The sequence below is a fragment of the Engystomops pustulosus genome, chromosome 1 (assembly GCF_040894005.1).
Source record: "Engystomops pustulosus chromosome 1, aEngPut4.maternal, whole genome shotgun sequence".
Lineage (NCBI taxonomy): Eukaryota > Metazoa > Chordata > Amphibia > Anura > Leptodactylidae > Engystomops > Engystomops pustulosus.
The window spans coordinates 231,960,617-231,987,433 of NC_092411.1; the positions used below are offsets into that span (position 1 = coordinate 231,960,617).

The 26,817-nt window shown below is 42.8% G+C and overlaps 1 protein-coding gene across 1 annotated transcript in view; it reads right to left on the minus strand.

Moving 5' to 3' along the window:
- GUCY1A1 (guanylate cyclase 1 soluble subunit alpha 1) overlaps positions 1 to 26,817 on the minus strand; it is a 50,268-nt gene that overhangs the window by 17,984 nt on the left and 5,467 nt on the right. Inside the window, exons 2-4 of the mRNA XM_072120815.1 lie at positions 17,232 to 17,299; positions 10,841 to 10,944; positions 8,344 to 9,050 (exon numbers count right to left, since the gene is read on the minus strand). Of these exons, the coding sequence (XP_071976916.1) occupies positions 8,344 to 9,050; positions 10,841 to 10,944; positions 17,232 to 17,299 (879 nt within the window). The remainder of the gene's footprint in view (positions 1 to 8,343; positions 9,051 to 10,840; positions 10,945 to 17,231; positions 17,300 to 26,817) is intronic.

Below are 26,817 nucleotides of genomic sequence, written 5' to 3' on the forward strand. Positions count from 1 at the left end.
TTCAAGTTATGCCACTGACAAGGTCCATCCACACTGGACTAAAATTCTAACTGAATTTCCCACCAAATTTCCATATTGAAAATCGTCAGCATTTTGCAGCATTTATAGGAATGAAAATCCAATGATGATGAATGTATTATGATCTTCTGCTAAAGTTAATATGTATTATGAGGATCTGCAGCATCTGAGGTGTTTATTATGAGGTTTTGAATCATATGAGGTGTTTATTATAAGGATCTTCAGCATCTGAGGTTTGTATTATGATGTTCCGCAGCAGCTGAGTAATGTATTATAGGGTTCTGCAGCAGCAGATGCGCATTTTATGAGGTTCTGTGGTAGTTGTGATCAGGGCCGGATTAAGGTCGTTGGGGCTACCATAGAATGCAGTCCACACACGCTATCGCTGTATACAGACCCCAGGAATACCTATATACAGACCCCCAGGAATACCTATATACAGACTCCCAGGAATACCTATATACAACCCTTAGTAATCAATATATATATAGCCTCCAAACAATAACTATATATAGGCCCCCCCCTGCAATCACTACATACGGCCCCCCAGCATAAACTATATGTAGCCCCCCAGCATAAACTATATACAGCCCCCCCAGCATAAACTATATACAGCCCCCCAGCATAAACTATATACAGCACCCCCAGCATAAACTATATACAGCCCCCAGCATAAACTATATACAGGCCTTCAGCATAAACTATATACAGCCCCCAGCATAAACTATATACCGTTCCCTCCAGAATTAACTACATACAGTTCCCACCAGAATTAACTATTTACAGCCCCCAGAATTAACTATTTACAGCCACCCCCAGCATTAACCATATACAGTTCTGAGTAAAATAATAAAACTATACTTACCTTATCTCGCTGCATCGATCAAGTTCCTCCTCATCATACATCCGGTGTAAGCGTCGCAGTGTGTGACGTCACTGCGGTGCCTGCGCCAAGATTCTCAAGGACTTCCTGCGCGCTGAGCTCCTATGTCAATGGCAGAGCCGGGAATCGCCCACAACCTAGACAATTGTTGCAGGCCCCCAGAGGCTCCAATTCAGCCCTAGTTGTCATTATAACTTAGTGATGCAGTGTGGAAAATATTTTGAGGTTCGACTTGTTGGCTAAATGGACTAGAAACTGTGCCGGCTATGACGTCTCAGTCAATGCTGCATGGGAATTATGGACTGGTTCTAGGAGTTTTAGACTTCAAACTAAGTATAAAAATCAAGTTGCCTCATTTAACTGCAGCCATGTGATCTTTCATGTACCTTCTAATTTTCTCATGACCATATACATCCAACCCTACCCAATCAACTTTCTTCTTTTACTCTACCTGTGGCACAATGTGGTGAACATTAAATATAAAAAAATCACTGCTATGGAATTCGAAGATAGAAAAATGGCATTGCCCAATATAATGCCTACTACAGAGGTCACTGCCACTTACCAGTCTAATATTTTTAAATTGTTAAATAGTAAATATGGCACCAGACCCTTATACTAAGTAAATAAGAACCTATACTTACCTCTCCATGTTTCTGTGCCCTCATGGAGCCTCCTATCACTGCTGGCATCTGTTTGTATATTGAAATCCATGCAGTACCAGCCACACGGCTGTAGACGTGTATCACTGTCTGCCTTGGTATACCCCACAGTGGTGTGAAAAGAGATGAATTTAAGTTCTTATTAATTTTTAAATACCCCATGTTAGGATCAGTGGATCCTCTGGACCACCGCGGGAGATGTAACTAGCCAACACCCGGAACCGGAGCCTAGCGGCACCTGGTTTTCACCAGAGCCCGCCGCAAAGCGGGTTGGACTTGCTGCGGCAGGATACCACTAGGTCGTTCCCAGGTGTGACTAGCCCACGGTGGCAGCCGAGGTCGAGGTACCTTAGCGGATGACAACTCGTAGTCGGGTCCAGGCACAGGGTCAGGGCAGGCGGCAGAGATGCAACGTCAGGTCCAAGTCCGGGGTCAGCAACGGGAGGTCCAGGCAGGTGGGAACGGGAACACAGGCACACGGAACACAGCAACACGGAGGAACTCAGGTAACACAGGACTCAGGACTCAGGAGCGGGAACACACAGGAATACACAGGAACGCAGGGATACACAGGAACGCAGGAATACACAGGAACGCAGGAATACTCGCTTGGAAGCTTTCTCTAAGGCTATGAGGCACAAAGATCCGGCAAGGAACACAGGAAGAGGCAGATTCTTAAAGGTGAGGTGTTCAGCCAGTGCACCAATTAGCGGTGCGCTGGCCCTTTAAATTTTCGGCCGGAGCCGCGCGCGCGCCCTAGGAGGCGGGGACGCGCGCGCACGGCAGTCCGAGGGAGAGCAGGAGCCGGGAGAGGTAAGAGACACCGGGCAGCAGCGGGGGCACGTGAAGGAGCACGGATGCGCCCGCGATCCGTGACAGGGATCGCGGGAGCACCCATGACAGTACCCCCCCCTTCGGCCTCCCTCTCTGCTTGGGCCTGAGAAAACGTTGGAGCAGGCTCTTGTCCAGGATGTTATCCTCTGGCTCCCAGGATCTCTCCTCAGGACCAAATCCTTTCCAGTCTACCAGAAACAACCGTCTACCTCTCACAGTCTTAGTATCCAGGATCTCTTTCACCTCGAAGACATCGGTGGAATCAGCTTGTGGTACCGGAGGAGGAGTAATTTGTCGGTTGAAGCGGTTGAAGATGACTGGCTTAAGGAGAGAAACATGGAAAGAATTAGGAATGCGCATGCTGGGAGGCAGACGCAACTTGTAAGCCACCGGGTTGATGCGGCCGAGAATTTCGAATGGGCCCAAGAACCGAGGTCCCAATTTATAGCTCGGGATCTTCAGCCGAACATACTTGGCGGACAGCCAAACCTTGTCACCAGGAGCTAAAACAGGGAATGGTCGGCGTCTTTTGTCTGCTTGACGCTTGGTCTGGGCTGTAGCTCGGAGCAATGAGGTGTGGACTTGCTCCCAGATGGCTTTCAGATCACGTACCAGGTCCGCCACAGCAGGAACATCTGCAGACGTAGGTAACGGAAGAGGAGGCCGAGGATGCAGTCCATAGTTAATAAAAAAGGGAGCAGAACCGGCAGAAGTGGAGTCCAGGGAAATGTAAGAGAACTCCGCCCATGGTAGAAGAGATGCCCAGTCGTCCTGACGGGCAGAGACGAAATGGCGGAGATAGCAACCTAAAGTCTGATTCACCCTCTCCACTTGGCCGTTAGTCTGTGGGTGATAGGCAGAAGAGAAGTCCAAGTTCACCTGCAACTGGTTGCACAAAGATCTCCAGAATTTGGACACAAACTGAACTCCTCGATCCGAGACGATGTGCTGAGGGAGACCATGAAGCCGGAAAATATGCTGGAAGAAGAGGCTGGCGAGACGTGGAGCAGAAGGCAAACCTGGTAGAGGGACAAAGTGAGACATCTTCGAAAAGCGGTCAGTCACCACCCAGATAACGGTGTTGCCAGAAGATGGCGGTAAATCCGTAACAAAGTCCATAGCCACAAGAGACCATGGGCTGGTAGGCACGGGTAACGGCAACAGAAGACCAGCAGGCTTAAGTCGTGAAGGCTTGTTGCGGGCACAAGAGGCACAGGAACCCACAAAATCCCGGACGTCCTTGACCAAATCAGGCCACCAGTAGAATCGGGAAATTAAGGCCACAGAGCGCTGCACCCCAGGGTGCCCAGCCACACGAGAAGAATGTCCCCAGGTCAGAATCCTCTTTCGGAGACCAGGTCGTACATAAGTCTTGCCGGGAGGCAGCTGCCGGAGGTCCACCGGCGCGGCAAGCACAAGTCTCTCTGGAGGAACAACATGCCTCGGAGCAGAGTCCTCCCCCATAACATCAGAAGCACGGGACAAGGCGTCAGCCTTGATGTTTTTCTCTGCAGGGCGAAAATGGATTCGGAAGTCAAAGCGAGAAAAGAAGAGGGACCACCGGGCTTGACGTGGATTCAAACGCTGAGCCGTCTGAAGGTACTGAAGGTTTTTGTGGTCCGTAAAAATGCTGACTGGAAATCGGGCTCCCTCCAGAAGATGACGCCACTCTCCCAAAGCCAGCTTGATGGCTAGAAGCTCCCGATCTCCAATGGAATAATTTCTCTCCGCGGAGGAGAAGGTTTTGGAGAAGAAACCACAAGTGAGTGTTCGTCCCCTGGGACCCTTCTGGGTAAGGACTGCCCCAGCACCCACGGAGGAGGCATCAACCTCCACCAGGAACGGCTTTTCAGTATCCGGTCGGGTAAGGACTGAAGCGGAGGAAAAAGCAGTTTTTAATTTCGTGAAGGCTTCTTCTGCTGCTGGTGGCCAGACACGGGGATTAGCACCCTTTTTCGTAAGCGCCACCATCGGCGCGACCAAAGATGAGAAGTGTGGGATAAATTGCCTATAATAATTAGCAAAGCCCAGAAATCTTTGTATAGCTCGCAGTCCCACTGGGCGTGGCCACTGAAGGACCGCAGATAACTTGGCAGGTTCCATCTGCAAACCCCTATCAGAAATTATGTAGCCGAGGAATGGAAGGCTCCTCTGATGAAAGTGGCACTTCTCCAGCTTGGCATAGAGGTGGTTTGTCCTGAGGCGGCTGAGAACCTCCCGTACATGAGACTGGTGGGACTCCAGATTGGCAGAATACACAAGGATGTCGTCCAGGTACACCACGACACAACTGTACAATAAGTCCCGAAAAATATCATTTACAAACTCCTGGAAAACGGCTGGCGCATTACAAAGTCCGAAGGGCATAACTAGATATTCAAAATGCCCATCACGGGTGTTAAAGGCGGTCTTCCACTCGTCACCCTTCCTGATGCGGATGAGGTTGTAGGCCCCTCGAAGATCCAATTTGGAAAAAATTCTTGCACCCCGCAGACGATCAAATAGCTCCGTGATAAGCGGCAGAGGATAGCGGTTCTTAACGGTGACCTTGTTAAGACCGCGATAGTCTATACAGGGGCGGAGAGAGCCATCCTTTTTAGTGACAAAAAAGAAACCAGCGCCAGCTGGCGAGGAGGATTTGAGGATGAAACTTCTTTGCAGATTTTCCTTAACATATTCCGACATAGCGGCAGTCTCAGGAACCGAGAGCGGATACACCCGACCCCGTGGTGGAGAAGATCCAGGCAGCAGATCAATGGGGCAATCATAGGGACGATGCGGAGGAAGGATCTCGGCTTGTTTTTTAGAAAACACGTCTGCAAAGTCCCGGTACGGAGCTGGAAGTCCCTCCAGAGGCTTGGGAGACAAGGTAGCAGTCCTGACAGGAAGCGGATGTGGAACCGTCATGCAGCGTGAGGGGCAATCCGGACCCCAACGGAGAATCTCCCCAGAAGACCAGTCCAGAACAGGGGCATGATGCTGCAACCAGGGGAGACCCAGCAGGAGAGTGGAAGCGCACTGTGGCAGCACAAAAAAGGAGAGTCTCTCTTTATGCAATGCACCAACTTGAAGGAGCAGGGGTTCAGTACGAAACCAGATAGGCACGGAGAGAATCTGGCCACTGACTGAGGCAATGGACAAGGGCTTCTCAAGACGAACCACCGGGAAGTGATGCAGGGCGACCAGTGCAGCATCTACAAAGTTCGATGTGGAGCCCGAATCAAGGAAAGCGGAAACCTGGACCGGAGTACCGGTGCCAATGCTGAGGAGTACAGGGAGAATCAAGCATGGAGAAGCTTTATTCACACCTAGGGACGCTTCTCCGGAGAAGCCTAGGTGCTGGCGTTTCCCGGGCGTTGGGGACGTACAGGGCAAGTCCCGACGAAGTGCTGTGGGCTGGCACAATACATGCACAAGTTCTCCTGACGTCGTCTGGAACGCTCTTGTAGAGTGAGCCGGGTTCGGTCAACCTGCATGGGTTCCTCAACAGAAGATTCAGGCGGGACCTGGAGCGGCCTTTGGAAGACTGGCGCCAGGCGAGGAATGCGTCTAACACGGCCTTGGGGATACTCGGAGCGTAGTTCCTCAGCTCGCTCCTTAAACCGAACATCAATTCGAGTGGCCAAGGTGATGAGGTCACTCAGAGTAGATGGAAGATCCCGAGCTGCCAGTGCGTCCTTGACCTGCGCAGAGAGCCCTTTCTTAAATGTAGCGATGAGGGCTGCATCGTTCCAAGTAAGTTCAGAAGCCAGGGTGCGGAATTGAACTGCGTACTCTCCCACCGATGAGTTGCCCTGACGCAAGTTCAACAATGCAGACTCCGCAGAAGAGGCTCGTGCTGGTTCCTCGAAGACTGACCGGAACTCTGACAGAAACGCAGTGAGGCTAGACACAACCGGGTCATCTCTGTCCCAAAGCGGAGTAGCCCAGGCCAGGGCTTTCCCAGAAAGAAGGCTGAGGACAAATGCCACCTTGGACCGCTCTGTGGCAAATTGCGATGGCATGAGTTCTATGTGCAAGGAGCACTGGGTAATGAAGCCCCTGCACATCTTGGGATCTCCATCATACTTGCCGGGCAAAGAGAGGCGTAGCCTGGGTTCAGCAGCAGGAAGATAAGCCGGGGTAGCAGGGGTCGCAGCGGCAGCTTCTGGAGACTGTTGCTGATGTTGGGTAGCAAGTAGTTGTTGTAGCATGGCGGTGACTTGCTCTAGCTGATTCCGCTGTGCTGCAATCTGCCGGGACTGGTGGATCACGATGGTGGCGAGATCAGGCTGACTGGGAGAAGGAGCCTCGGCGGGATCCATGGCCGGATCTTACTGTTAGGATCAGTGGATCCTCTGGACCACCGCGGGAGATGTAACTAGCCAACACCCGGAACCGGAGCCTAGCGGCACCTGGTTTTCACCAGAGCCCGCCGCAAAGCGGGTTGGACTTGCTGCGGCAGGATACCACTAGGTCGTTCCCAGGTGTGACTAGCCCACGGTGGCAGCCGAGGTCGAGGTACCTTAGCGGATGACAACTCGTAGTCGGGTCCAGGCACAGGGTCAGGGCAGGCGGCAGAGATGCAACGTCAGGTCCAAGTCCGGGGTCAGCAACGGGAGGTCCAGGCAGGTGGGAACGGGAACACAGGCACACGGAACACAGCAACACGGAGGAACTCAGGTAACACAGGACTCAGGACTCAGGAGCGGGAACACACAGGAATACACAGGAACGCAGGGATACACAGGAACGCAGAAATACACAGGAACGCAGGAATACTCGCTTGGAAGCTTTCTCTAAGGCTATGAGGCACAAAGATCCGGCAAGGAACACAGGAAGAGGCAGATTCTTAAAGGTGAGGTGTTCAGCCAGTGCACCAATTAGCGGTGCGCTGGCCCTTTAAATTTTCGGCCGGAGCCGCGCGCGCGCCCTAGGAGGCGGGGACGCGCGCGCACGGCAGTCCGAGGGAGAGGTAAGAGACACCGGGCAGCAGCGGGGGCACGTGAAGGAGCACGGATGCGCCCGCGATCCGTGACAGGGATCGCGGGAGCACCCGTGACACCCCACAGCCATATATGAAAAAAAAAATCTGATTTTCTTTAATGCCCTTTGGAGGACTTTTCAAGAGTCATGTAATGAAATCTGTATGCTTATTTATAGGTGCCTACCCAAATTGTTTTGCAGTAATTTAGGCCATTCTCTTTATAGGGCACTTGCTGCTAGCTGTTCACAAAATTATCCATACATGCATGAAAATAATTGGTTTTCTGTAACACACCCTGTTGTGTAAACAGGAAACGGAGAACAGCATGTAGCCCAATGTATAGCACTACACACGTAAAGTACTACTGTTTACATGGAGCAACATGAGAGCCAATTGATTTGCCATATTGCATGTCAAGAATCCTTGACATGAAAATATTAGTTAGTACATAAAAATATGAGTTAGGTGCGAATCCTGTAACAACAAGGAGATGAAATGAAAATGAATCACTCCATTCAGAGCTTATAGGTCCTATTGCAAATGACCAAGCATCATAAAAAGAGGTCATGTTGAAGGCTGTACTTTAAGAGCTTAAAATTCCATTAAATCATTATGAATAGACAGACCAGGTAAAAAAGTAAAAAGTTTCGTAAAATTGGCTAATTGATGGTTGAGAGAGCTTGATTTAAGAGAGCTTGACTTCAGTTCTGAACTCTCCACCTACAAGATTTTATACAACCAAATCACATTGGTAATTTACATTTAGATCGACAACTTCATTTGTATGATTCTACCAAACTGGGCCATGAAACATCCAGAAGGTACTTAGCTGCTACACAAGACACTGTCAGTGGTTCAATAAGTCAATTTCTCCTGACATGCAAAATTGCCTTTTTAATAATGTTAAGAAAAAATGTGTAAACAGTTGTTGGACCAACATTATAGGAATAACATAAAAGGGATGCTATTATGTATCTCACCTTTGATGAATTCTCAATTGTGTTGTCCCACCGTTTAACTCTGATAGTGAACTGCATATTCAGCATGGTCATTATCCCACTGAATGTACTGCTTATTTTTGGAGAAAGGATTTCAAAATATTCTTCAAAGTTAGATTTACCAGGAATTTCCTTCCTGTTGAGTAGTCTCTTAACTCCATCACCAACCTGTAACATATTCATGTCTGTATCAAACATGAAATGAAAGGGAAAAGTCTTGCAAAAAATGGTGGCTGGAATAACAACATATGATTGCGGTTTGCAAGGAGACAAAGAAGGTTTTGTATTTTTGACCTGCACAGAATATAATATATAAGGTTCCTTGATAAAGTCATTTCCATCATTGACACGTTGTGGGACCAACTTGACCTCCACTTCAGTTTCATACAGAGTGTTGGCTGCAGCCTTAATAATTCCAGGTAGAATTAGTATGGTAATGTTATTAGGGAAAAAATAATATACATTTAGGAAATCTGGATCCTTTTCAAGGCACAAAAGTGACCCCTCTTGAAGACCACCACTATCTTCCTGTGGTCGGGACTGTCCACATTGCTTTAAGTGGGTGCTAAAACTGTTCAAAAAGTCTTTTAACGTCCCTCCAACTACTTGCAGAACATGTTCATCTTCTTCATAACATATTTTAAAGAGCTCTTCACCTATAGATGCTTTAACATCTTCTACAGGAATACCTAGAGTGAGAAAATGTTATCATTAATAAGACTATACTATATACTTTGTAAGAAAGTTGACTTGATGATCAACCCAAACTTCCAAACCCATGGATGAACTGCTGCCAAACTACTTACAAGATGCAGTATTATATAGTGTCTGAACTAATCCCCAATTGGATATATGAAAAAAGACAACCCCTTTAGAAAATCATCATGTAACCCTATAATTGATCCTTTATTAAGGTCTCCGTAACTGTACACAATGGAATGGTATGGGTATATAAATCACGCAGTTTTGAGAGTTTACTTCGGGTTTAAGATCACAAAAGCAAACATGATAGAACTAGCATATACATAACAGAATTTCTAAGTCACGTTACCTAAGCAAGTCAGAAAAAGCAAACAAGTCCTTCATTCTTAGTCTAACTCAAATGCCCATTGTCTTGGTTTCCATAGGAGCTCCAGCCATTTTTCTTTATTGGCCATGTTTCAGGGCATGTCTCTGCCCATGCATTTTTGAGTATGTAGCTCATATAACCAGAGTCACCATGGTTCATATTTAACACTTTACCTTATAAACCATTTTTCCAGTCTACTACTCACAGAGAACTTGTTGTAGGGTGACTTACAGTCATCAGCAAAAATTGCTTAGTACCTTACAAAAGACTCCTGGGGGAAATGGCTGTTGCCTTAGTTGATGAAATTTTGTGGTACACCCAGGCACCAAAATATTTTTTTTACTGGATATGTTGGCTTCATATCAGTAGCAGAGTTGTAAATCAGCCAGCGATGTAGACCCGTACTAAGCCGGGTGATTCTGCTAGTGCAAATCAAAGTGATTGTTCATTTAAAACAGTGATGGGCAACCTTTTGAGCTTGGTGTGTCAAAATTCGCCAAAAAAAAAAAAGCATAACTCGGGTGGTGTGTCACCTTTCCAAAAATGTCTTAGCCTACTGGACAATCCCTTAAAGAAACACAAAATTTAACTTGGCAGTAGAGGTCGGTTCAAGGACTTTTTACAGTAAGTGAGGTAAAGACTATGACAAAAGTGTTTAATAGTCCTTTCAGGTGATGGTTTCACTTTCCCAGTAGCTGGACAGGCCACCAGACAGACAAGCCTCTGCCGGCTACCTATAGTATCAAATTTGGGCCTAAGTACTGCGAGTAAGCCAGATCCCAGAAGAAGAGGTTATACTGGGGCTCCCAAAATAGGACAGAACAGTACAGGCTGAGAAGAAGCGGCACAGCGCAGAGGCAGCACTTACTTCAGACACCTCGTCTTCTCCGCTGCCTGAGCCCGCTCCAGAGGACAGCACGGCAGCGTGTCACTACCAGCCGGCAGGTCGGCGATGAAATGCACCTTCTTCCCCGATAGGAAAACTTCAGCCTCAACGCCTCACAAGTCAGTGGGGAAAAATATCCAAAAGCGTCTCCCCATGAACTTCTGTCACACTATCTTGCTGTCCTCTAGCGTTCAATAATTAGTCAGCACAGGAAGCATTCCGCGCCTGATTGACCACTGAGCCCCAACTTCAGGTCTCTCCAGCGCTGACACGCTCACGTGTCCTGCTGAGCGGTCTGGCGTTCCAGACCACTCAGCCTGCGCACTACAGCAAATAACTGCCAAGCGTACAGGGGCCATATGTCACTAAAATGGCTAGGCGTGTCAGTGCTGACACGCGTGTCATAGGTTCGCCATCACTGATCTAAAACAAGTCAAGTCCCAGGTCACTTCTCTAGTAATGGCTCTAATTGTCTACAGGTTATAGTTATATGTTAGTACGGAATATAGTAAAGAATATATTACCTGCAGCATTTGACTGGTCTATAACAATTTTTTCAAAATCATCTTTCTCACCAAATTTTGTACACACTGGTAAAGCCGGCAGCTTGAAAGTGACACAAGTAGATCTGCAGAGAAAACAATGAGATGTAATTGCATTCAATACAATGAACAGATGACAAATATAACCATGGATGTGTCAAACTGTTCTGCTGTGTTATTTCACAAGTAACATTAATTAATATTTAGTTGGGAATTGTTCATATGTATTGTGCATTCAACCCTTCTGTAAAGACTTTAAAATTGTATTTTGTGTTATCCTTCTAAAACTTACACAGGTCAGACTCTTGTGCCATTTTAGGAAAGTTACTTTACTCCTTGTAATGTTTTAATGTATTTTCTAGCTGCATTTAAACCACTGCTTATGTGACCAGTTTAAGCTAATATTTAGGACAGAGTTCTGTTATAGCAGGTACAGGCAGTCCCCAGGTTACGTACAATTTAGGTTCCCAAGGTTTGTTCTTAAAGAGGACCTGTCACTGCGGAAAACCCACAAAGCAAATGTGCCCCCATAATCCTCCCCCCAGCCCCTTTCTCGCTAGCCGTTTTTTTTTTTTAATTTATGTCGGATCGTGTATCTGGCGCACTGGCAGTCGGCGTTATTCATTAGGTGCCGACAGACACCCAGCACGCCCCGCCAGCGGTCACATTGTACGGCAGACGGCGGTGCGGCCGCAAGGCACTAACAGCGGCTGCGCCCGTAACCTGGCTTATTCACATTGCCGGTCGGCCGCGCTGTCAGCGGCTGTGGCCGAGCCGGGCTTCCCTCTCCTCCTCGCCTAAACTGGACCCAGCACTGAATAAAACTGTTACGTTTCTTTACTGCAAGTATTTCCATCTTGTCATTTCACCTTACTTTTTGCCGTTGTCTACCATTGTGATAGTGATAGTTCACATGTAATGCACTTTTTGGGTAGGCTTGAGTTTGTTCTGGGGCTTGGGTACTATAAGTCCCAGTCATAGGGTTGAAAGTACAACTTAATATTGTACTTTTTAAACAGTTTTTATTCAATTCAATGTATTTTGCATATATGTTGAATAAATGTTGATATTTTGTAAATTTTTTGGTCACTTTTCGCATCTGTTTTCCTTTTTTAACGTTTAAGTGTTGTATAATCATGGCCATACAGTATACAATTAGATTTCTGTGTCATTGTTTTTCTGGATTGTTGTATCGTTATTATCAAGGTCAATGGGGATCACATAGGCTGCAAAATAATACGGTAATCCATAACTTAATAATTTGAGAAAAATTTTCAAATGCAAAGGAAAAAAGTGAAAATAATGTTACGATTCAACTTTAATTACCTAAGGGGGAAAAAAAATCACAAAGGACCTTGAGAGGATTACAGAAGTTTCTACTGTGTTAAACATTAGCGCTTGCTGCAAGGAGACTTGCAATATGTTTCTCATAGAAGGATAAAGTGAAGACATTTTTATTGCAACTGTCAGTCACCATGTAGCCCCAGCTATTTTAGAACATATTATAGAATTTCCTTGGCAGTAACTTCCAGCCAGAATTCACAATGATTTTTTTTCATTATGTTAAGAGCCATTTCTCACACCACAAAATCTTAATCACCAGGATCCAGCATTCGCTTGTCAGATGACTGGAAATGTCATGAGAATGCTCAATGCAGCAGATGAGGCTTCCAGATATGCCTCACTGCAGGAAATATAGCAATAACAGTAACTACTATACTATCCCCAAACTTTCATGTTACCGTATATTTGAAAACTAAGGCAAGGAACTCCAAATTAAAATGTATTTTATAATTGGTCCAAATGATGAGATATGAATATTGCCTGACTTGCTACCACCCCGCGGATGAGCCACTTATATATTTCTGGTGACATTTATCATAACAATATCACATTAAACATTCAGGTGTGAATGTTTAATAAATTAAAACAAATGAAGGAGCTTAAAGGAAATCTACCATCAAAATCAAACATGATAAACCAGGGACAGTTACTCATAGATCCAGGCACCGTCGTGACTGTGGTGATCTTCTTATATTTATTATCCATGGCCTCCTTCCTTCTAAAATCAACTATTTAAATTATTCTAATGAACCTAAAAAGCTCCTGGGCGTGTTACCAGAGCCCCTTTGTGATGCAGCTTCACAGACTATTAGACTGATTCACCCTCCCCACTGCTCCCTCAGAACTTCGCCCTACTTCGTCCGATTTTAAGAAAAATTGAATCACACAAAGACAATTTCAACCCCTTAACACCGCAGTTTTTTTTCAATATTTGGTTTCGATTTTTTGCTCCTCACCTCAAATATCCATAACTTTTTTATTTTTCTGTGTACAGAGCGGTACGAGGACTTGTTTTTTACGCAACAAATTTTGTTTTCTAGTGACGGTATTTAATATTCCATGCTGTGCACTGGAAAACTGGAAAAAAATTTAAAATGTGTTGAAATTGGCGAAAAAACACATTTTCTTGTGGGCTCTGTAATTACCAAAATTATACAGGTTTTATTATGTTTTCATAGATTTAAAATAATTTCCTTTTGTGCAAAAATTCTGCAATTTTTTGCTGGCCGAGATGACCTTTTCATTGGCACCATTTTGGGGACTGTATGATTTTTCGATCACTTTATATGATACAAAATGGTGAAAAAGTGGCGCTTCTGACATTTATGAGCTATTTTCTGTTATGCGGTTCACCACAGGTAGTAACCATTTTTTTTATTTTGTTTGTTGAGACGCGGCAATACTTATGATTGTACTTATTTATTTATATATCACTTCTAGGGAAAGGTTTTTGTCATTTTTATATTTTTTTAAACTTTTTCTTAATTTTTTTTACTGTATTGTTAGACCCCCTAGAGTACTTGAACCCTAGGGTTGTCGATCTATCCCACCATATACTGCAATATATGGGGATTTTTAACTACATCTGTAACTGTCTGTTACTCACAGTCTGTTACAGATGCTGCCTAAATACAGGCATGGGAGACTTACTGATAGATCCAAGCATAGTGACTGTGGTAATATCCTTATATTTGTAATCCATGACATCATTCCTTATAAAAGAAACTTTTACAATTATGCTAATTAGTCTGAAGGGCTCTGTGGGGCATGAGCAGAGCACATCCTTGCTGCTGCTTCAAAGGCTGTTACAATGTGCAAAGAGCACTTCCCCCTCCCCTTGTGTGCTAAATTTCCATTGCTGCCATGAGATTACAGCAGGCAGAGGGAGAGGAAGTGCTGAGGGAGCAGAGGGGTGGGTGAGACAGTGTAACAGCTTCTGAAGCTGCAGCATGGAGGGGCTCTGGTTACACCCCCAGAGCCTTTCTGGCTCATTAGCATATTTTTAAAGGTTGATTTTAGAGGAAAAGAGCTTATGGATAATAAATATAAAAAGATTACCACAGTCACAGTTCCTGGAGCTATGGGCAAGTGTTCCTTGGTTATCATGCTGGATTTTGATGGTAGATTTCACAGCATAGCTCACTTCTCAATGACATTTGTAACCATTTTTTGTTTGGGTCAATATCTCATTGGTATTTTTTTGTTAAATTGAAGGAAACACTTGTTATATAAGCCGTGTTAAGCAATTTACACTGTTCTTGTTTACATCTGAAAGTTTGTAAGTTTGGCAAATAAATCTACAATGGCAGGTAAATAATTTCAATAGCTTTTTATCAACATTTCTAAGTGTTGTATATGCAAGACTACAAAGTATAGTAGGATGTAGCATTGGTGAAAAAAGAGCCTAAAGTAACTGCAGAAGTGTTATCACGGAGATATCATGTAATGTTATGTGAAGTGGTGAGAAGAGCAACTTATCCTAAAATATCACTAGAAGACCAAAATGTGTGTTGGAATCAGGCAATTCTGATCTTCATCAAGCTCAATTATATTAATATAATAATCCAGAAGAAACAGTGAACACTTGATATTTCGGGTACTGTACATACAGTGTTTTACTGGAGAGGTTTTCTATATAATTCATGTAAAAATTTAAAACCTTGGCATTAAGTTTTCAGCTGGACATTTGATGAAATAATACACTAGGGGAACTTGACATTTCTTTCTAGTAGATTTTCTAAATTTAATAAAGGGACATTGATTTAATATTTTTTACATTTATAATAAACCATGATTGCATTTATATTTGACATTTACTATTCAATTCTTCAAGAAACTGACACTTATGTATCTAGCTCTTGGTAATGTTCTTTAAAGTAAATCTAATATCAAAATTAACCCCGGAACGACCAGGCCCTTTTTGTTTTTGTGCTTTCATTTTTCACTTCCCAACTTCAAAAATCTATAACTTTTTTATTTTTCCATGTAGAGAGCTGTATGAGGGCTTGTTTTCTGTGTAACAAATTGCACTTCATAGTGGCTGTATTTAATATTGTATGCCATGTACTGGGAAGCGGGAAAAAAAAATTCTGAATGCAATGAAAATGATGAATAAAAAGAAAAAAGCGCTATATTCCATTACAGAGTTAAACACTGGGAAAAACGTTATTATATTTTGATAGGTCGGACATTTTGGGACACGGCAATACATAACATGTTTATGATTTTTACTGTTTATTTATGTTAATATCAGTTCCAGGGAAAGGGGGGTGATTTGAATTTTTGGGGGTTTTTTTATTAAATTTTTTTAACTTTTCTTATATAATTTTTTTTTTTTTTACTATTTTTCAGACCCCCTAGGGTTCTTTATACCTAGGTTGTCTGTTTGATACTACCATATATTGATGTAGTATGTAGTACGTAACTGTAGTATGGCAGTTTATGGGGATTTTGCACATCATCTATTACAATGTGAAAATCGCATATTGTAATAGATAGCCTAAAACATGACGGCCTCGGGTCTTTGTGTGACCCGAGGCTGTCATGCAAACGGATTGCTCCCCGATGACGTCACAGGGAGAGGCGATCTGAGCCAAGATGGCAGTGCCCAGCTTTGCCTGTGGCAATCAAAGGATTAATGATGTGTTAGCAGTGGGATGTTTACTCCATTGTGCAGCAAACACCCGCTGAGTATGAAAAGGCTCAGCACGTGAGCATGCTCCACTCCGCAACAGGACGTACAGGAACGTCCAAAAGTGGTAAGGGGTTTATTAGCAGGGACACTCATTGATTCTGTGGTAATCTTATACATGTTATCCATGGCGTCCTATCTTAAAATGAATGTTTAAAATTATGCTAATTAACCTAAAGTGCTATGGGGGGTGTTAACAAAGCCCCTCTGTGCTCTGGCTTCATAGTGCACTTCATAGTGGCTGTATTTAATATTGTATGCCATGTACTGGGAAGCGGGAAAAAAAATTCTGAATGCAATGAAAATGATGAATAAAAAGAAAAAAGCGCTATATTCCATTACAGAGTTAAACACTGGGAAAAACGTTATTATATTTTGATAGGTTGGACATTTTGGGACACGGCAATACATAACACGTTTATGATTTTTACTGTTTATTTATGTTGATATCAGTTCCAGGGAAAGGGGGTGATTTGAATTTTTGGGGTTTTTTTAATTACATTTTTTTAACTTTTCTTATAATTTTTTTTTTTTTTACTATTTTTCAGACCCCCTAGGGTTCTTTAACCCTAGGTTGTCTGTTCGCCTGCTGTAATCTCTTGATTGCAGAGGAATTTTCACCACACAGTGGGAGGGGGGTGTGATACAGCAACAAGGAGGAGCTCTGGTAACAAGAAGGGGGCCATAGACAGCAAATATAAGAAGATTACCACAGTCACAGTGCCTGGATATGTAAGTGTCCCTAGTTTATCATGCTTGATTGAGATGGACATGGGTGTGAAGCTGCAGGAAGATGTCTATGTTCATTTAAACTTTTTTATTCAAATTACTTAATAGAAGGGGAAATGATAACATGTACCTGTGAATTAACTCAAACATAACAAACATACTTATCACACAAAGGACAAGTAAAAGACAAACCAGCGTTTCGCATACCACAAGTTAACATTGAACTCTGAAACTGTTCCAACACCTAGAGCCATGCATACAAAACAATTCTTCATTTACATTTGTATTCATTTCATTAGACCGACATTAGTGCTTATGGAGTATAGCAAATGGGTGAAGCAGCTGCACAATATTGTGAGCACTCAACATGCTGCCCCTTGTTTAATATGATTAGTTTTAGCTCCGATGCGTTTGAAAGACAGGTCATTGTGGGAGAATTAAAAGGACTTATACAGGTCTATTTTTATCCTGGTTTTCTACAACAAAAACACTGCAAAACAGAAAGCGCACAGTACAAGTCTAAAAGACGCTTCTCCCCACAACCTTTATTCAATGTATTGCTGATACAAGATTGATGTAGAAAAATAACATAATAATAATGTAACTTACCTGTTGGGGCCGTAAATTGCCTTGTGTTTTGCAATTGTTCTCTGAAGGGCAAGATTTAGTCTTTCAAACTGCAGAAACAAGTCAAACAGTACAAATAAATGACCAATAGAAAAAGTTTCAATATTTGTTATTTGCAGCCACCAACCATCAAACACATATGTATAGGGTATAGATAAGCATACAGAACATCATTATTTTTATATACTTCAGTATTTAGCTGAAAGAAGTACCAAAAATGTTAAAGGGGTTATCCGGGTTTAATTTTTTTTTTATGGCCGGGGTGGGGAGGGATAATTAAACATAATAAACATGGACTTACCTCCTCCGGCGGCGCTGATGTCCCGCGCCGCGGTCACTTCGATCCGTGCCCCTGTAAACAAACAGGGGCACGGAAGCCGCGCACAGGGAGCTTCCGGTCCACGATGTGGACGGCTCCTCCCATGCGTCCCTATCTCTCAGCGTTGTAAGCTCTGAGAGATGGTGCGCATGGGAGCTTCCGGCCGGCCGGAAGCTCCCTGTGCGCCGGTGTAATGAAACCGGCGCACGGAGAAGACGGGCCGCGGCGCGGGACATCGGCAGCACCGGAGGAGGTAAGTACATGTTTATTATGTTTAATTATCCCTCCCCACCCCGGCCATAAAAAAAAAATTAAACCCGGATAACCCCTTTAATTAAATATTTCCGTATATACTTGAGTATAAGCCGACCCGAGTATAAGCCAAGGTACCTAATTTTACCACGGAAAAAACTATTGACACAAGTATAATACTAGGGTGGAAAATGCATTGGTGACAGCCTACACCCAGCATATAGCTATTCAGCCCCTTGCCCCCATAGTATATAGCCAGCGGATAGGGATAACAAGGTAATTATTGAGAATTATCGAGAACCCCACCATCCAAGAATGGAGCCCTTGTGATCTAGAGAACAGGGATCCGTTTTGCACCAATGGACGCTCTGCCACTCCATTCTATTCTATGGGAGAGTCTAGCATTGTGCTTGGCCAACTCTGGTGCTCACAGGACTAGCATGTGGCCACTCCTGTAATTAGTTAGAACAAGATCTCGGTTCTACAGATCATGGGGATCCTGTTCACATGATTGGTGGGGGTCCCAGAAGTTGGACTACGATGACCTTGTTATCCCTTATCCTGTGCACTTCTAAACTTGGGAAACCCTTTTTATGTCCAGAGTAGTTTTGCAACTTATTGACCAAAAAGTTGAAAAACCTAGAAAACAGTTCTTCCAGCGCCACTGGGGGACAAGATTCATTTTGTTCCTAAATTTTAAATGTTTTGAAAAGCTGCACATTGTAAATCTTTCTATCATATCTGGATTTATTTGACACATCTGGTGTAAATCATCTGTAAAAAGTGGAGTGGGTGTTGAAAATTGGCAAATTTGGTGCAAACTTATGTGACTGCAACGATACGAATTGCAGTCACCACCCATTGGTATAATGAGGGACCTTTGCATTTCTGTCATGGCGTCCAGGACATAATAATAAAATCTGGGAGAGAAGCTCTTAAATTGTCAATCAGATGTGGGTATGGGCACAATCTTCACATTTTATAATGAATATAATAACATATGACAATGGTAAATACTGCATTACAATTATTCTACTTAGCTTCTGCAGTCAAGTATGTTGTTCAAGAGGATGATGTATGCAAATGATAACATCATTACCTACTTAACAAGGGAGGCAATGTAATTACCAAACTGCATAATTTACTGTCTAGTGACTTCACTGTTTAACATCAGAAGTGAAGCAAACAGGAGCTCGATAATTATTATTTTGAAGAAGGAATGACTTGGCTAAACAGACAATTTTATAGATTTTCCTAAGAAAATATTTAACCCTCACCTCCCTCCAGACAAGGAAAAATAGTACAATATAATACAAAGAAATATAAAGGAAAAGCTGTGCATTTTAGGACATATAGTTGGTTAACCATTATAAAATGTGCATAGATATGTCTTACTAATTTTATTTTTCTACCAAAGTTTTTTTGTAGGGTGATTTATATTTTTCATTGCTACTATTGTAGTGAACATAAAATATACATGCTCATTTTTAGAAACGTATTACGAAAATACACAAAAATGTAAAATTGCAATTCACATCTTTATCCATTCTTCAAATAATTTTAAATGAAAAAGTTGTTCATTAACCCTTTAAACCTACCATTTGATTTGATGCATTATGAAGCAAACATACCTTGAGACTGCTGTAGCTACACTGATGCAGGATCATATTTTGGTTAATCCCTGAGCTGAGTGGTTTTGCTAAAAAACTATTATAACATTCAGGACCTTGGAAAAGTGGGGTGAGGCTGGTTGCCTACATAAACACATTACACATGGAGATTTTCATTACACATGGAGATTAGTCAAGACAAGACTAATAAACCAGAGCTGGATCACTCATACACAGCAGCTGGGGGATGCTGCAGCAATTGATTATTTTGCCTTCAGCCATAAACCAGGGATTACAACATCCTGTGAAGCAGTGAATAACTAATGTGCTAGGAGAAGTGCTGACCCCAGACAAAGAAGCAACAGAGCCTTTTCATAATTTTATAATTGTTTTATCAACAAAACCACTCAGCACAGGGATTAACAAATATATGATCCTGCATCAGTGTAGCATTCTCAATGTATGTTTGCTTCATAATGCATCAAATCAAATGGATGAAACCCTTTTTGCTCATTTTTTGCTTCACACCTTCAAAAATCTATAACTTTTTCATTTGTGTACAGAACTGTGTGAGGGCTTATTTTCTGCGTAACATTCTCAGTGACGTTAGTAATTATTCTATGTCGTGTACAGGGAAGCTGGAAAAAAATTCCAGGGAAAGGAGGTGATTTGAATTTGTAATATTTTATTATGTTTAAAAAAATTTTAACTTTAATTTTTTACTATTTTTTAGACCCTCTAGGGTACTTTAACACTAGATGGTCTGCCTGTTCTTACCATATACTGCAGTACTACTGTATTGCAGTATATGGCGTTTTAACATAGGATTCATTACATTTAGCCCCTTCTTTGTAGCGAATCTTCAGAAACCAAGCAGCCTCGGGCCTGACGAAGACCCAAGGCTGTCATGACAACCGGTTTTCTCATTATGTAATCGGGGAGCGACGATCTCAAAAAAGATGCTATCTTTTAAATGCCACTGGCGTCTTTGCCGGAAGCAATCAAAGGGCTAACACCCGTGAACGGTGCTATATCCATCAGTGAGTGTGTAGGGGTTAAAGAGGTGTGCTTTAAGTGAAGGATTCCGTCATAGGATTCCGTCATTTTTGAACTGGTGAGCCTATGTTATGCAGTTTTAAAAATGTCAGCATTCTGAATCATTTCAGTAGTTTCTATAAGTTTAATTCACATTACCTGGCTTCCTGCCAGCAGGGTGTGGCGAGCCCAGAGGGGGGAAGATGGGGAAGCTGCAGCAGCCTGTGTCACCTCTCCTCCACACCCATGCATCTCCCTCACCCCTCCACACTACCTGTCATGTGCCTTGAGCACAATTTCCACCTCCCCTTTAAGATATGGTTGATGCTCACCTATTAAAGAAGTTTTCCAAAATGTGATATTTTCAAGTTTGTGAAATTGATGACCTAAGCCATCAATGCCAGATCAGTAGGGTCCAGCACACTCATGTTATTAGGTACACCATGCTAGTAACGGGTTGCCTTCAGCAACATTTAAAATTTTATAAAAGCAAATTTGACTTAAAAAACATATAGCCTAAACAACTTCAATGCATTTGTGAAGAAAATTTACTGTGGTCCTCATTTTTTACATAAGTTCAGGGTCAGTGGACATGATAATGAAGACTGTAAAGGAAAACAGAATGAGGGAAATGATATGACATAGATCACAATTGTGAATGAGAATCTAGCAAATGCAAAGCGAAAACAGGATGTTCTAAAGCAGTGGTTCTCAACCTGTGGGTCGGGACCCCAGTGGGGGTCGAACGACCAAAACTGGGGGTCGCCTAAAGCCATCGGAGCCGCAATTTTACTGTGTTTTTACTGCGAGTTGCATGGTTTGGGGTCACCACAGCATGAGGAACTGTATTGTGGGGTCACAGCATTAGAAAGGTTGAGAACCACTGTTCTAAAGGAACACTAATCATATGGTTGCTGGGAGTCAAGACTAGTACTTAGAGGGAATGCTAGCTGCATGCTTAGGCCCCTTCCACACTTGCATTTTTCATGCGTGTGTTCTGTGCGTGCTTTTGACGCAGAGCTTGCATTGCACTCTGACCCATGGGCTTTTTCAGACTTGCATTTCTTTCCCCCACACACGCGTTTTTTTAACACGCGTTTAAATCTCGGCATGCTCTACTTTTGCAAGTCACGCGCATGAAAAACGCACCATACAAGTCTATGGAGACGCATCAAAAACGCATTGCACTCTGCAATTGCCAAAGAAAAGATAAAACTCAGTCCTGAGTCCTTATCATGCGCGTTATCTACGTGTGAAAAACGCATTGAAATTGCATTGAAAATGAACAAACTCTGACTGAAAACTGATTGAACTCTGATGCAAAATGTCAGTTTTTCACTGACCAAACCCGGATCGCACCCAGATCAGACTCTGACATGATCTGCACTTGCGTTTGGAAGGGGCCTTAAACTTTGGGCAATGAAAATAGAGGCCCATGAACTTCTAGCTTCCTCTAACTAGACATTTGGTTCAGCTGTATCCACAAATAAACAGCAGGATAGTGGAGCAGACATTCTCCATGGCAGAAAAAGATTTGTGATGGAGAAAGTTATCTGCCATATCATTTTTTTTTGCAGAACCAGCTATGGTTTTCATTGAAACCATTTGAGTACTATGCAATCAATTTTTTCCAAGGTGGGAAATGAAAAACAATACCTCATTATCCTGAAAGGTAGCCCCCTTAACACCAAGCATGACCTACAAGTAGTCTAATAAAGTGATGTGGGATTAAAGGGAACCTGTCATCAGAAATCAACCTAATATACCACTACCGGTATGTTGTTAAGCAGTTGAACAGCTTCTCGATCATGTTTCTTTCATGACCCAGCTTGATGGCATCATCCAGAAAATCAACTTTGGTGTTAGTTGAATAAAGTCAGGGAGGTGGAGAAATTAACACTGAAATAAAGCTCTCCCTGCCTCCGAACACCTCCTGCCATTTGATTGACATCATTCACCAGACTTCAGGAGATCTGATCAATGATGTCCATGGACATAGGACCATCAATTGGAGTGAAGGGGGCATTTTAAGGCAAGAAAAGCTTTATTTCGGCGTTAAACCAGTATATATATATCTCAAAGAAAAAAGGTTTTTGGAAAAAATAGCGGCTCACCTTGGCTCTACGTCGTGCTCCTGGAGTACGTCTGGACCTTGACGTGGTATCACATAGGAAAAAAAAACAGATTCACTCCGGCACCAACGTGGCTCGTTTAAAATCTTGTTCAGTCTTTATTTTTCTCTCGATTAAAATGTAAAGGATGACAACCCAATGGCAACACCGGTCATTACAAAAGTGCGGGATCAAGCCTACGCGTTTCAGGTGCTATGACTAAGGGTGCGTGTAGCACCTGAAACGCGTAGGCTTGATCCCGCACTTTTGTAATGACCGGTGTTGCCATTGGGTTGTCATCCTTTACATTTTAATCCAGAGAAAAATAAAGACTGAACAAGATTTTAAACGAGCCACGTTGGTGCCGGAGTGAATCTGTTTTTTTTTCCAATATATATATCTCAAAAGGAACAGATTCCCAACTGTAGACAGCACGGTTTTGACCTGGTGGGTCTCTTCAGTACAGCGTAGGGAACTGGTTTGGCTGGGTGAGAGGCTTGTGACTAGGGTCAGAAGCTCAAAATAGTGATAAAGCCGATAAGCATAAGATACTTATGCCATAAGATACTATGTCATTCACGTCACTCGTTCAGTCCAGTGGTCAGCACTAGGTAGGGGGTGACAATCAAAGGTGGTCAATCATTGAGTCACTTCAATCACCAGATTAATTAGAAGTTAGGTTCTGTTTGTTTGTCATGTCATGTCCAATCTCAGACTGGTGAGATCCATGAGATTCTGCCAAAATGTCCATCTGCTGTAGCAAATAGCATAGCCTAATACTCATTTTGAAACTATCCATCAGTCTGCTCACTGTATAAGTCTGCTATATAACACTCTGATTACATTTCAAAAAGGACAAAAAAGACAGCAAAGTACAGAATATAATGTAAAGCATGGTGTGTTATTCCAAGGATCGCCAGAGATGACTAGCAAGCCAGTCACCATGAAAATGCACTGTAATAGTACATTGAAGAGCAGGAGGAGAATTGCAGATTATATTAAATGCTTGGTACTTTATCTCTGATGTAATTTAGGAGGGGGGATTCTATTTGACTGGCAGCCCTACGTGTATAAGGATCTATAAAATGCTGGCAGTTACCAATAGGACCACTGTCTTGTCTATATCAATATCTTTAAATGATATTGCCTGATGGGCTCTGGTGGGTGTTTTAGTAGGCTGGTGGGTAGCGTTATAAGCTGTTACAAACAGATTTCCCCTCCCCCACACTTCTTGCTAGATTACACAGGAATAGGGAGGAGGGAGAGAACATGACTAGGACAAGACATGTGCTTCTCATTGTAACAGCCTGTGAATCTGCAGAACTGAGGGGTTCTGGTAACAACACTCAAAGCCCTTCTGGCAAATTAGCATAATTATAAAATTGATTTTAGAAGGAAGAAGACCACAAATAACAAATAAAAGAAAACCACAGTCACAGTGCCTGGATCTATGAGTAAGTGTCCCTGGTTTATCATGATGGATTTTGGTGGTAGATTTCCTTTAACTGAAGAAAAAACAAAAAACGTTAAAATTTGCTGAGGAAGATAACGGGGGCGTATGTATCTTAGTGATATTTATACATGTGGTATTTATATTAAGACATGTGGCCTCTGATGAGTTCTTTAGTGTTTAGTGAATTTGTGACCTTCTATTACTCTCATAGCACATTCTATGTATTATATTGGCAATGTTGTAAAAGAGCTCAGTATCACCATCAAGAAATGACCAAAGTGCAAAAACACACTAAACCATGTGTCTTACGAAGAAATATGAGAACAGTGTCACTCCATAATCATTTCAGCAATGGTCTTATCATTGAATTGCGCCATTCACAGTACGGAGTGGTCTTCCGGTGCCCAATGGGAAACAAGGAGATATATAGCGCAATGGTCAAGAGTCCAGATTTGTTTAGTATTCTCCAGAGACTCACACTAACAGTCATAAGGATTAATTCTTGTACTTACAAAGGGAGTACCAATACTAACCCTGGCTGGAGTCACCATAATGTGCCCTAAAAGTTGTATGCCCTTACCCGTATTATCTTCTCGAAGACTCCTCAGAGTCCAAGTATAGTGAACCAAAAAGTAGGGCTATCCCCCAGTAGTATTAATGAGTACACTGTAGGGGTTACTGGTCTCTAGGATGTAAACAAAAATGTAAATATTGGGTCACCTCACACAGGAGGGACACAACGAAACGTCTTAGCATTTGCTCATGCTATTGATGTGAGAACATTTGAAAGGAATATTCATCATCTAAGTTAGAAAAGATAGGTGGCTGTATGGACTTCGAGGGAACTTGTCAGTTAAACTAACCCTACTAACTTAAAATCTTTGAAAACTGCTATTATACAGATGTACATCTATCTATCCCTATATTGTTCCTCCTGTAAAATTCCACAGTCCATTTGTAACGTTGACTCACCATCTATGCAAATGACTCTCTGCGAGTCCGACTATGGTCTTTCCTTTACGATGAGTCCATCATATTCATGTTCTTCCTGCTTAGCCATGCCTCCAGCTTCCTGACAAGATTTGTGCTCACTCTTTAGCCAAGATTCGGCTCAGCTACCTCAATACCCCCACCCTCAGAAATGAGAGAAACCTTGGCTGTGTGTGAGCATGCTGTTGTCTCTTCAGCAAGTCAGACACAGCCAGCATGTGTCTCTCATTCCTGAGGTGGGGGGTATGCTGGGCAGACCCCTTGTCAATCAGGAAGTTGGAGGGGCAGCTGAGCTGGAAGAACATGGATATGCATAGATTGTGAGTCAACTTTACAAATGGACTATTGAGACTTACAGACATGGAGAAGAACAATATAGGGATAGTTGTACTGTTGATAAACAGCAATTTCCAAAAATATGTTTAGTTAGTGTAGGTTAGTTTAACTAATAGGTTCCCTTTAAGAGAATATAAGTTACTTAAAGGGATGTATACTAGAAGGAAAGTATTACCAATGCCTTGTTTTATAGTGGCATTAGTTCAGATATTCTAATAAGAACATCTGAAATTCAAAGGTAAAATAAATTATCTTGAAAGCTGAAAGTGGATCCTAACATAATAAACAGTATTTGCAGAGCCCTTGAGTTATCTTCTGTAATACGGTTTTTAAAAAATCATGAATTTGTCATTTCTGTTGGAAAAGTTGGTTGACAGCAGTTCAGCTGCCATTATAGTTTCTCACATGACTTTACATCCATCTTTGTCAGGTTACCAGCTATGCAGGGGCAGTGGCTTATAAAAGCACAACATTTTTTTTGTAGTGAAGCATAAAATACTATTAAAGTATCATGCATATGCGCTTATATATGCTTTGAGAATGCCTCAAATATCAATAAGTGTGCCATTTATGCAATGTCATTTTTAAATGGTGACAGGTTCCAATAGCCTGTGCTTTGCTTATTTTAAAAATGCTTTTGCCAGCATTATGAATCATTTCAATATTGTATAACAGTTTATTTTACATTATCTGGCCCCCTGCCAGCAACATGTGATGAGTCCCAAGGAAGGGGCAGTTGCAGCTTGTGTCTCCTGATTCATTCTTCCTCTCCTCCACCTCATCCCCCTCCCCTCTCTGCTCAATGCACATGACAGAAAGGAGCGGGGGGAGCTGCATGAGTGTGGAAGAGAGGTGACTGACACAGGCACACACAGCCTGCAGCTGCCCTTCCCCTGGGACTCACCACACACTGCTGGCAAGGAACCAAATAATGTGTACTTAAACTTATATAAATTACTGACATGATTCAGAATGCTGACAAAGGAATTTTTGAAATAAGCATAGCATGGGCTATTGGAACCTGTCACCAGCTAAAAACGACATTCCTGGTAACAGGTTGTCTTTATATCCAATTTAAGAGCAGCAAGAGCAGATGCTGTGTACTGATGTTTCTATCCTATGTGATGTAAATTTAGCCTTCTATATCTTAAAGGAAACCTACCACCACAAATCTACCTATAAAGGTAGATCGGGTGGTAGGTGAATCAATGGGACGTGAGGATAGACCTTTTAAGGGCTAATCCTCACGTCCCCGCACTGTTTTGTAAACTTTTATTACCCTAATATGTTAATTTACTTATGCGGCTACTGGGGCGTGGAGTATACCGAGATGGAAATACCGAGCACCAGCTCAGGGTGAGCTGGTGCCGGAGCTTATTTTTGTTAGTGTTTTAAACCGCGGTATCACGGTTTAAAAAACACTTTTTAAACTTTATAGCTGGCGCAGGGAGGTACTCGCTCG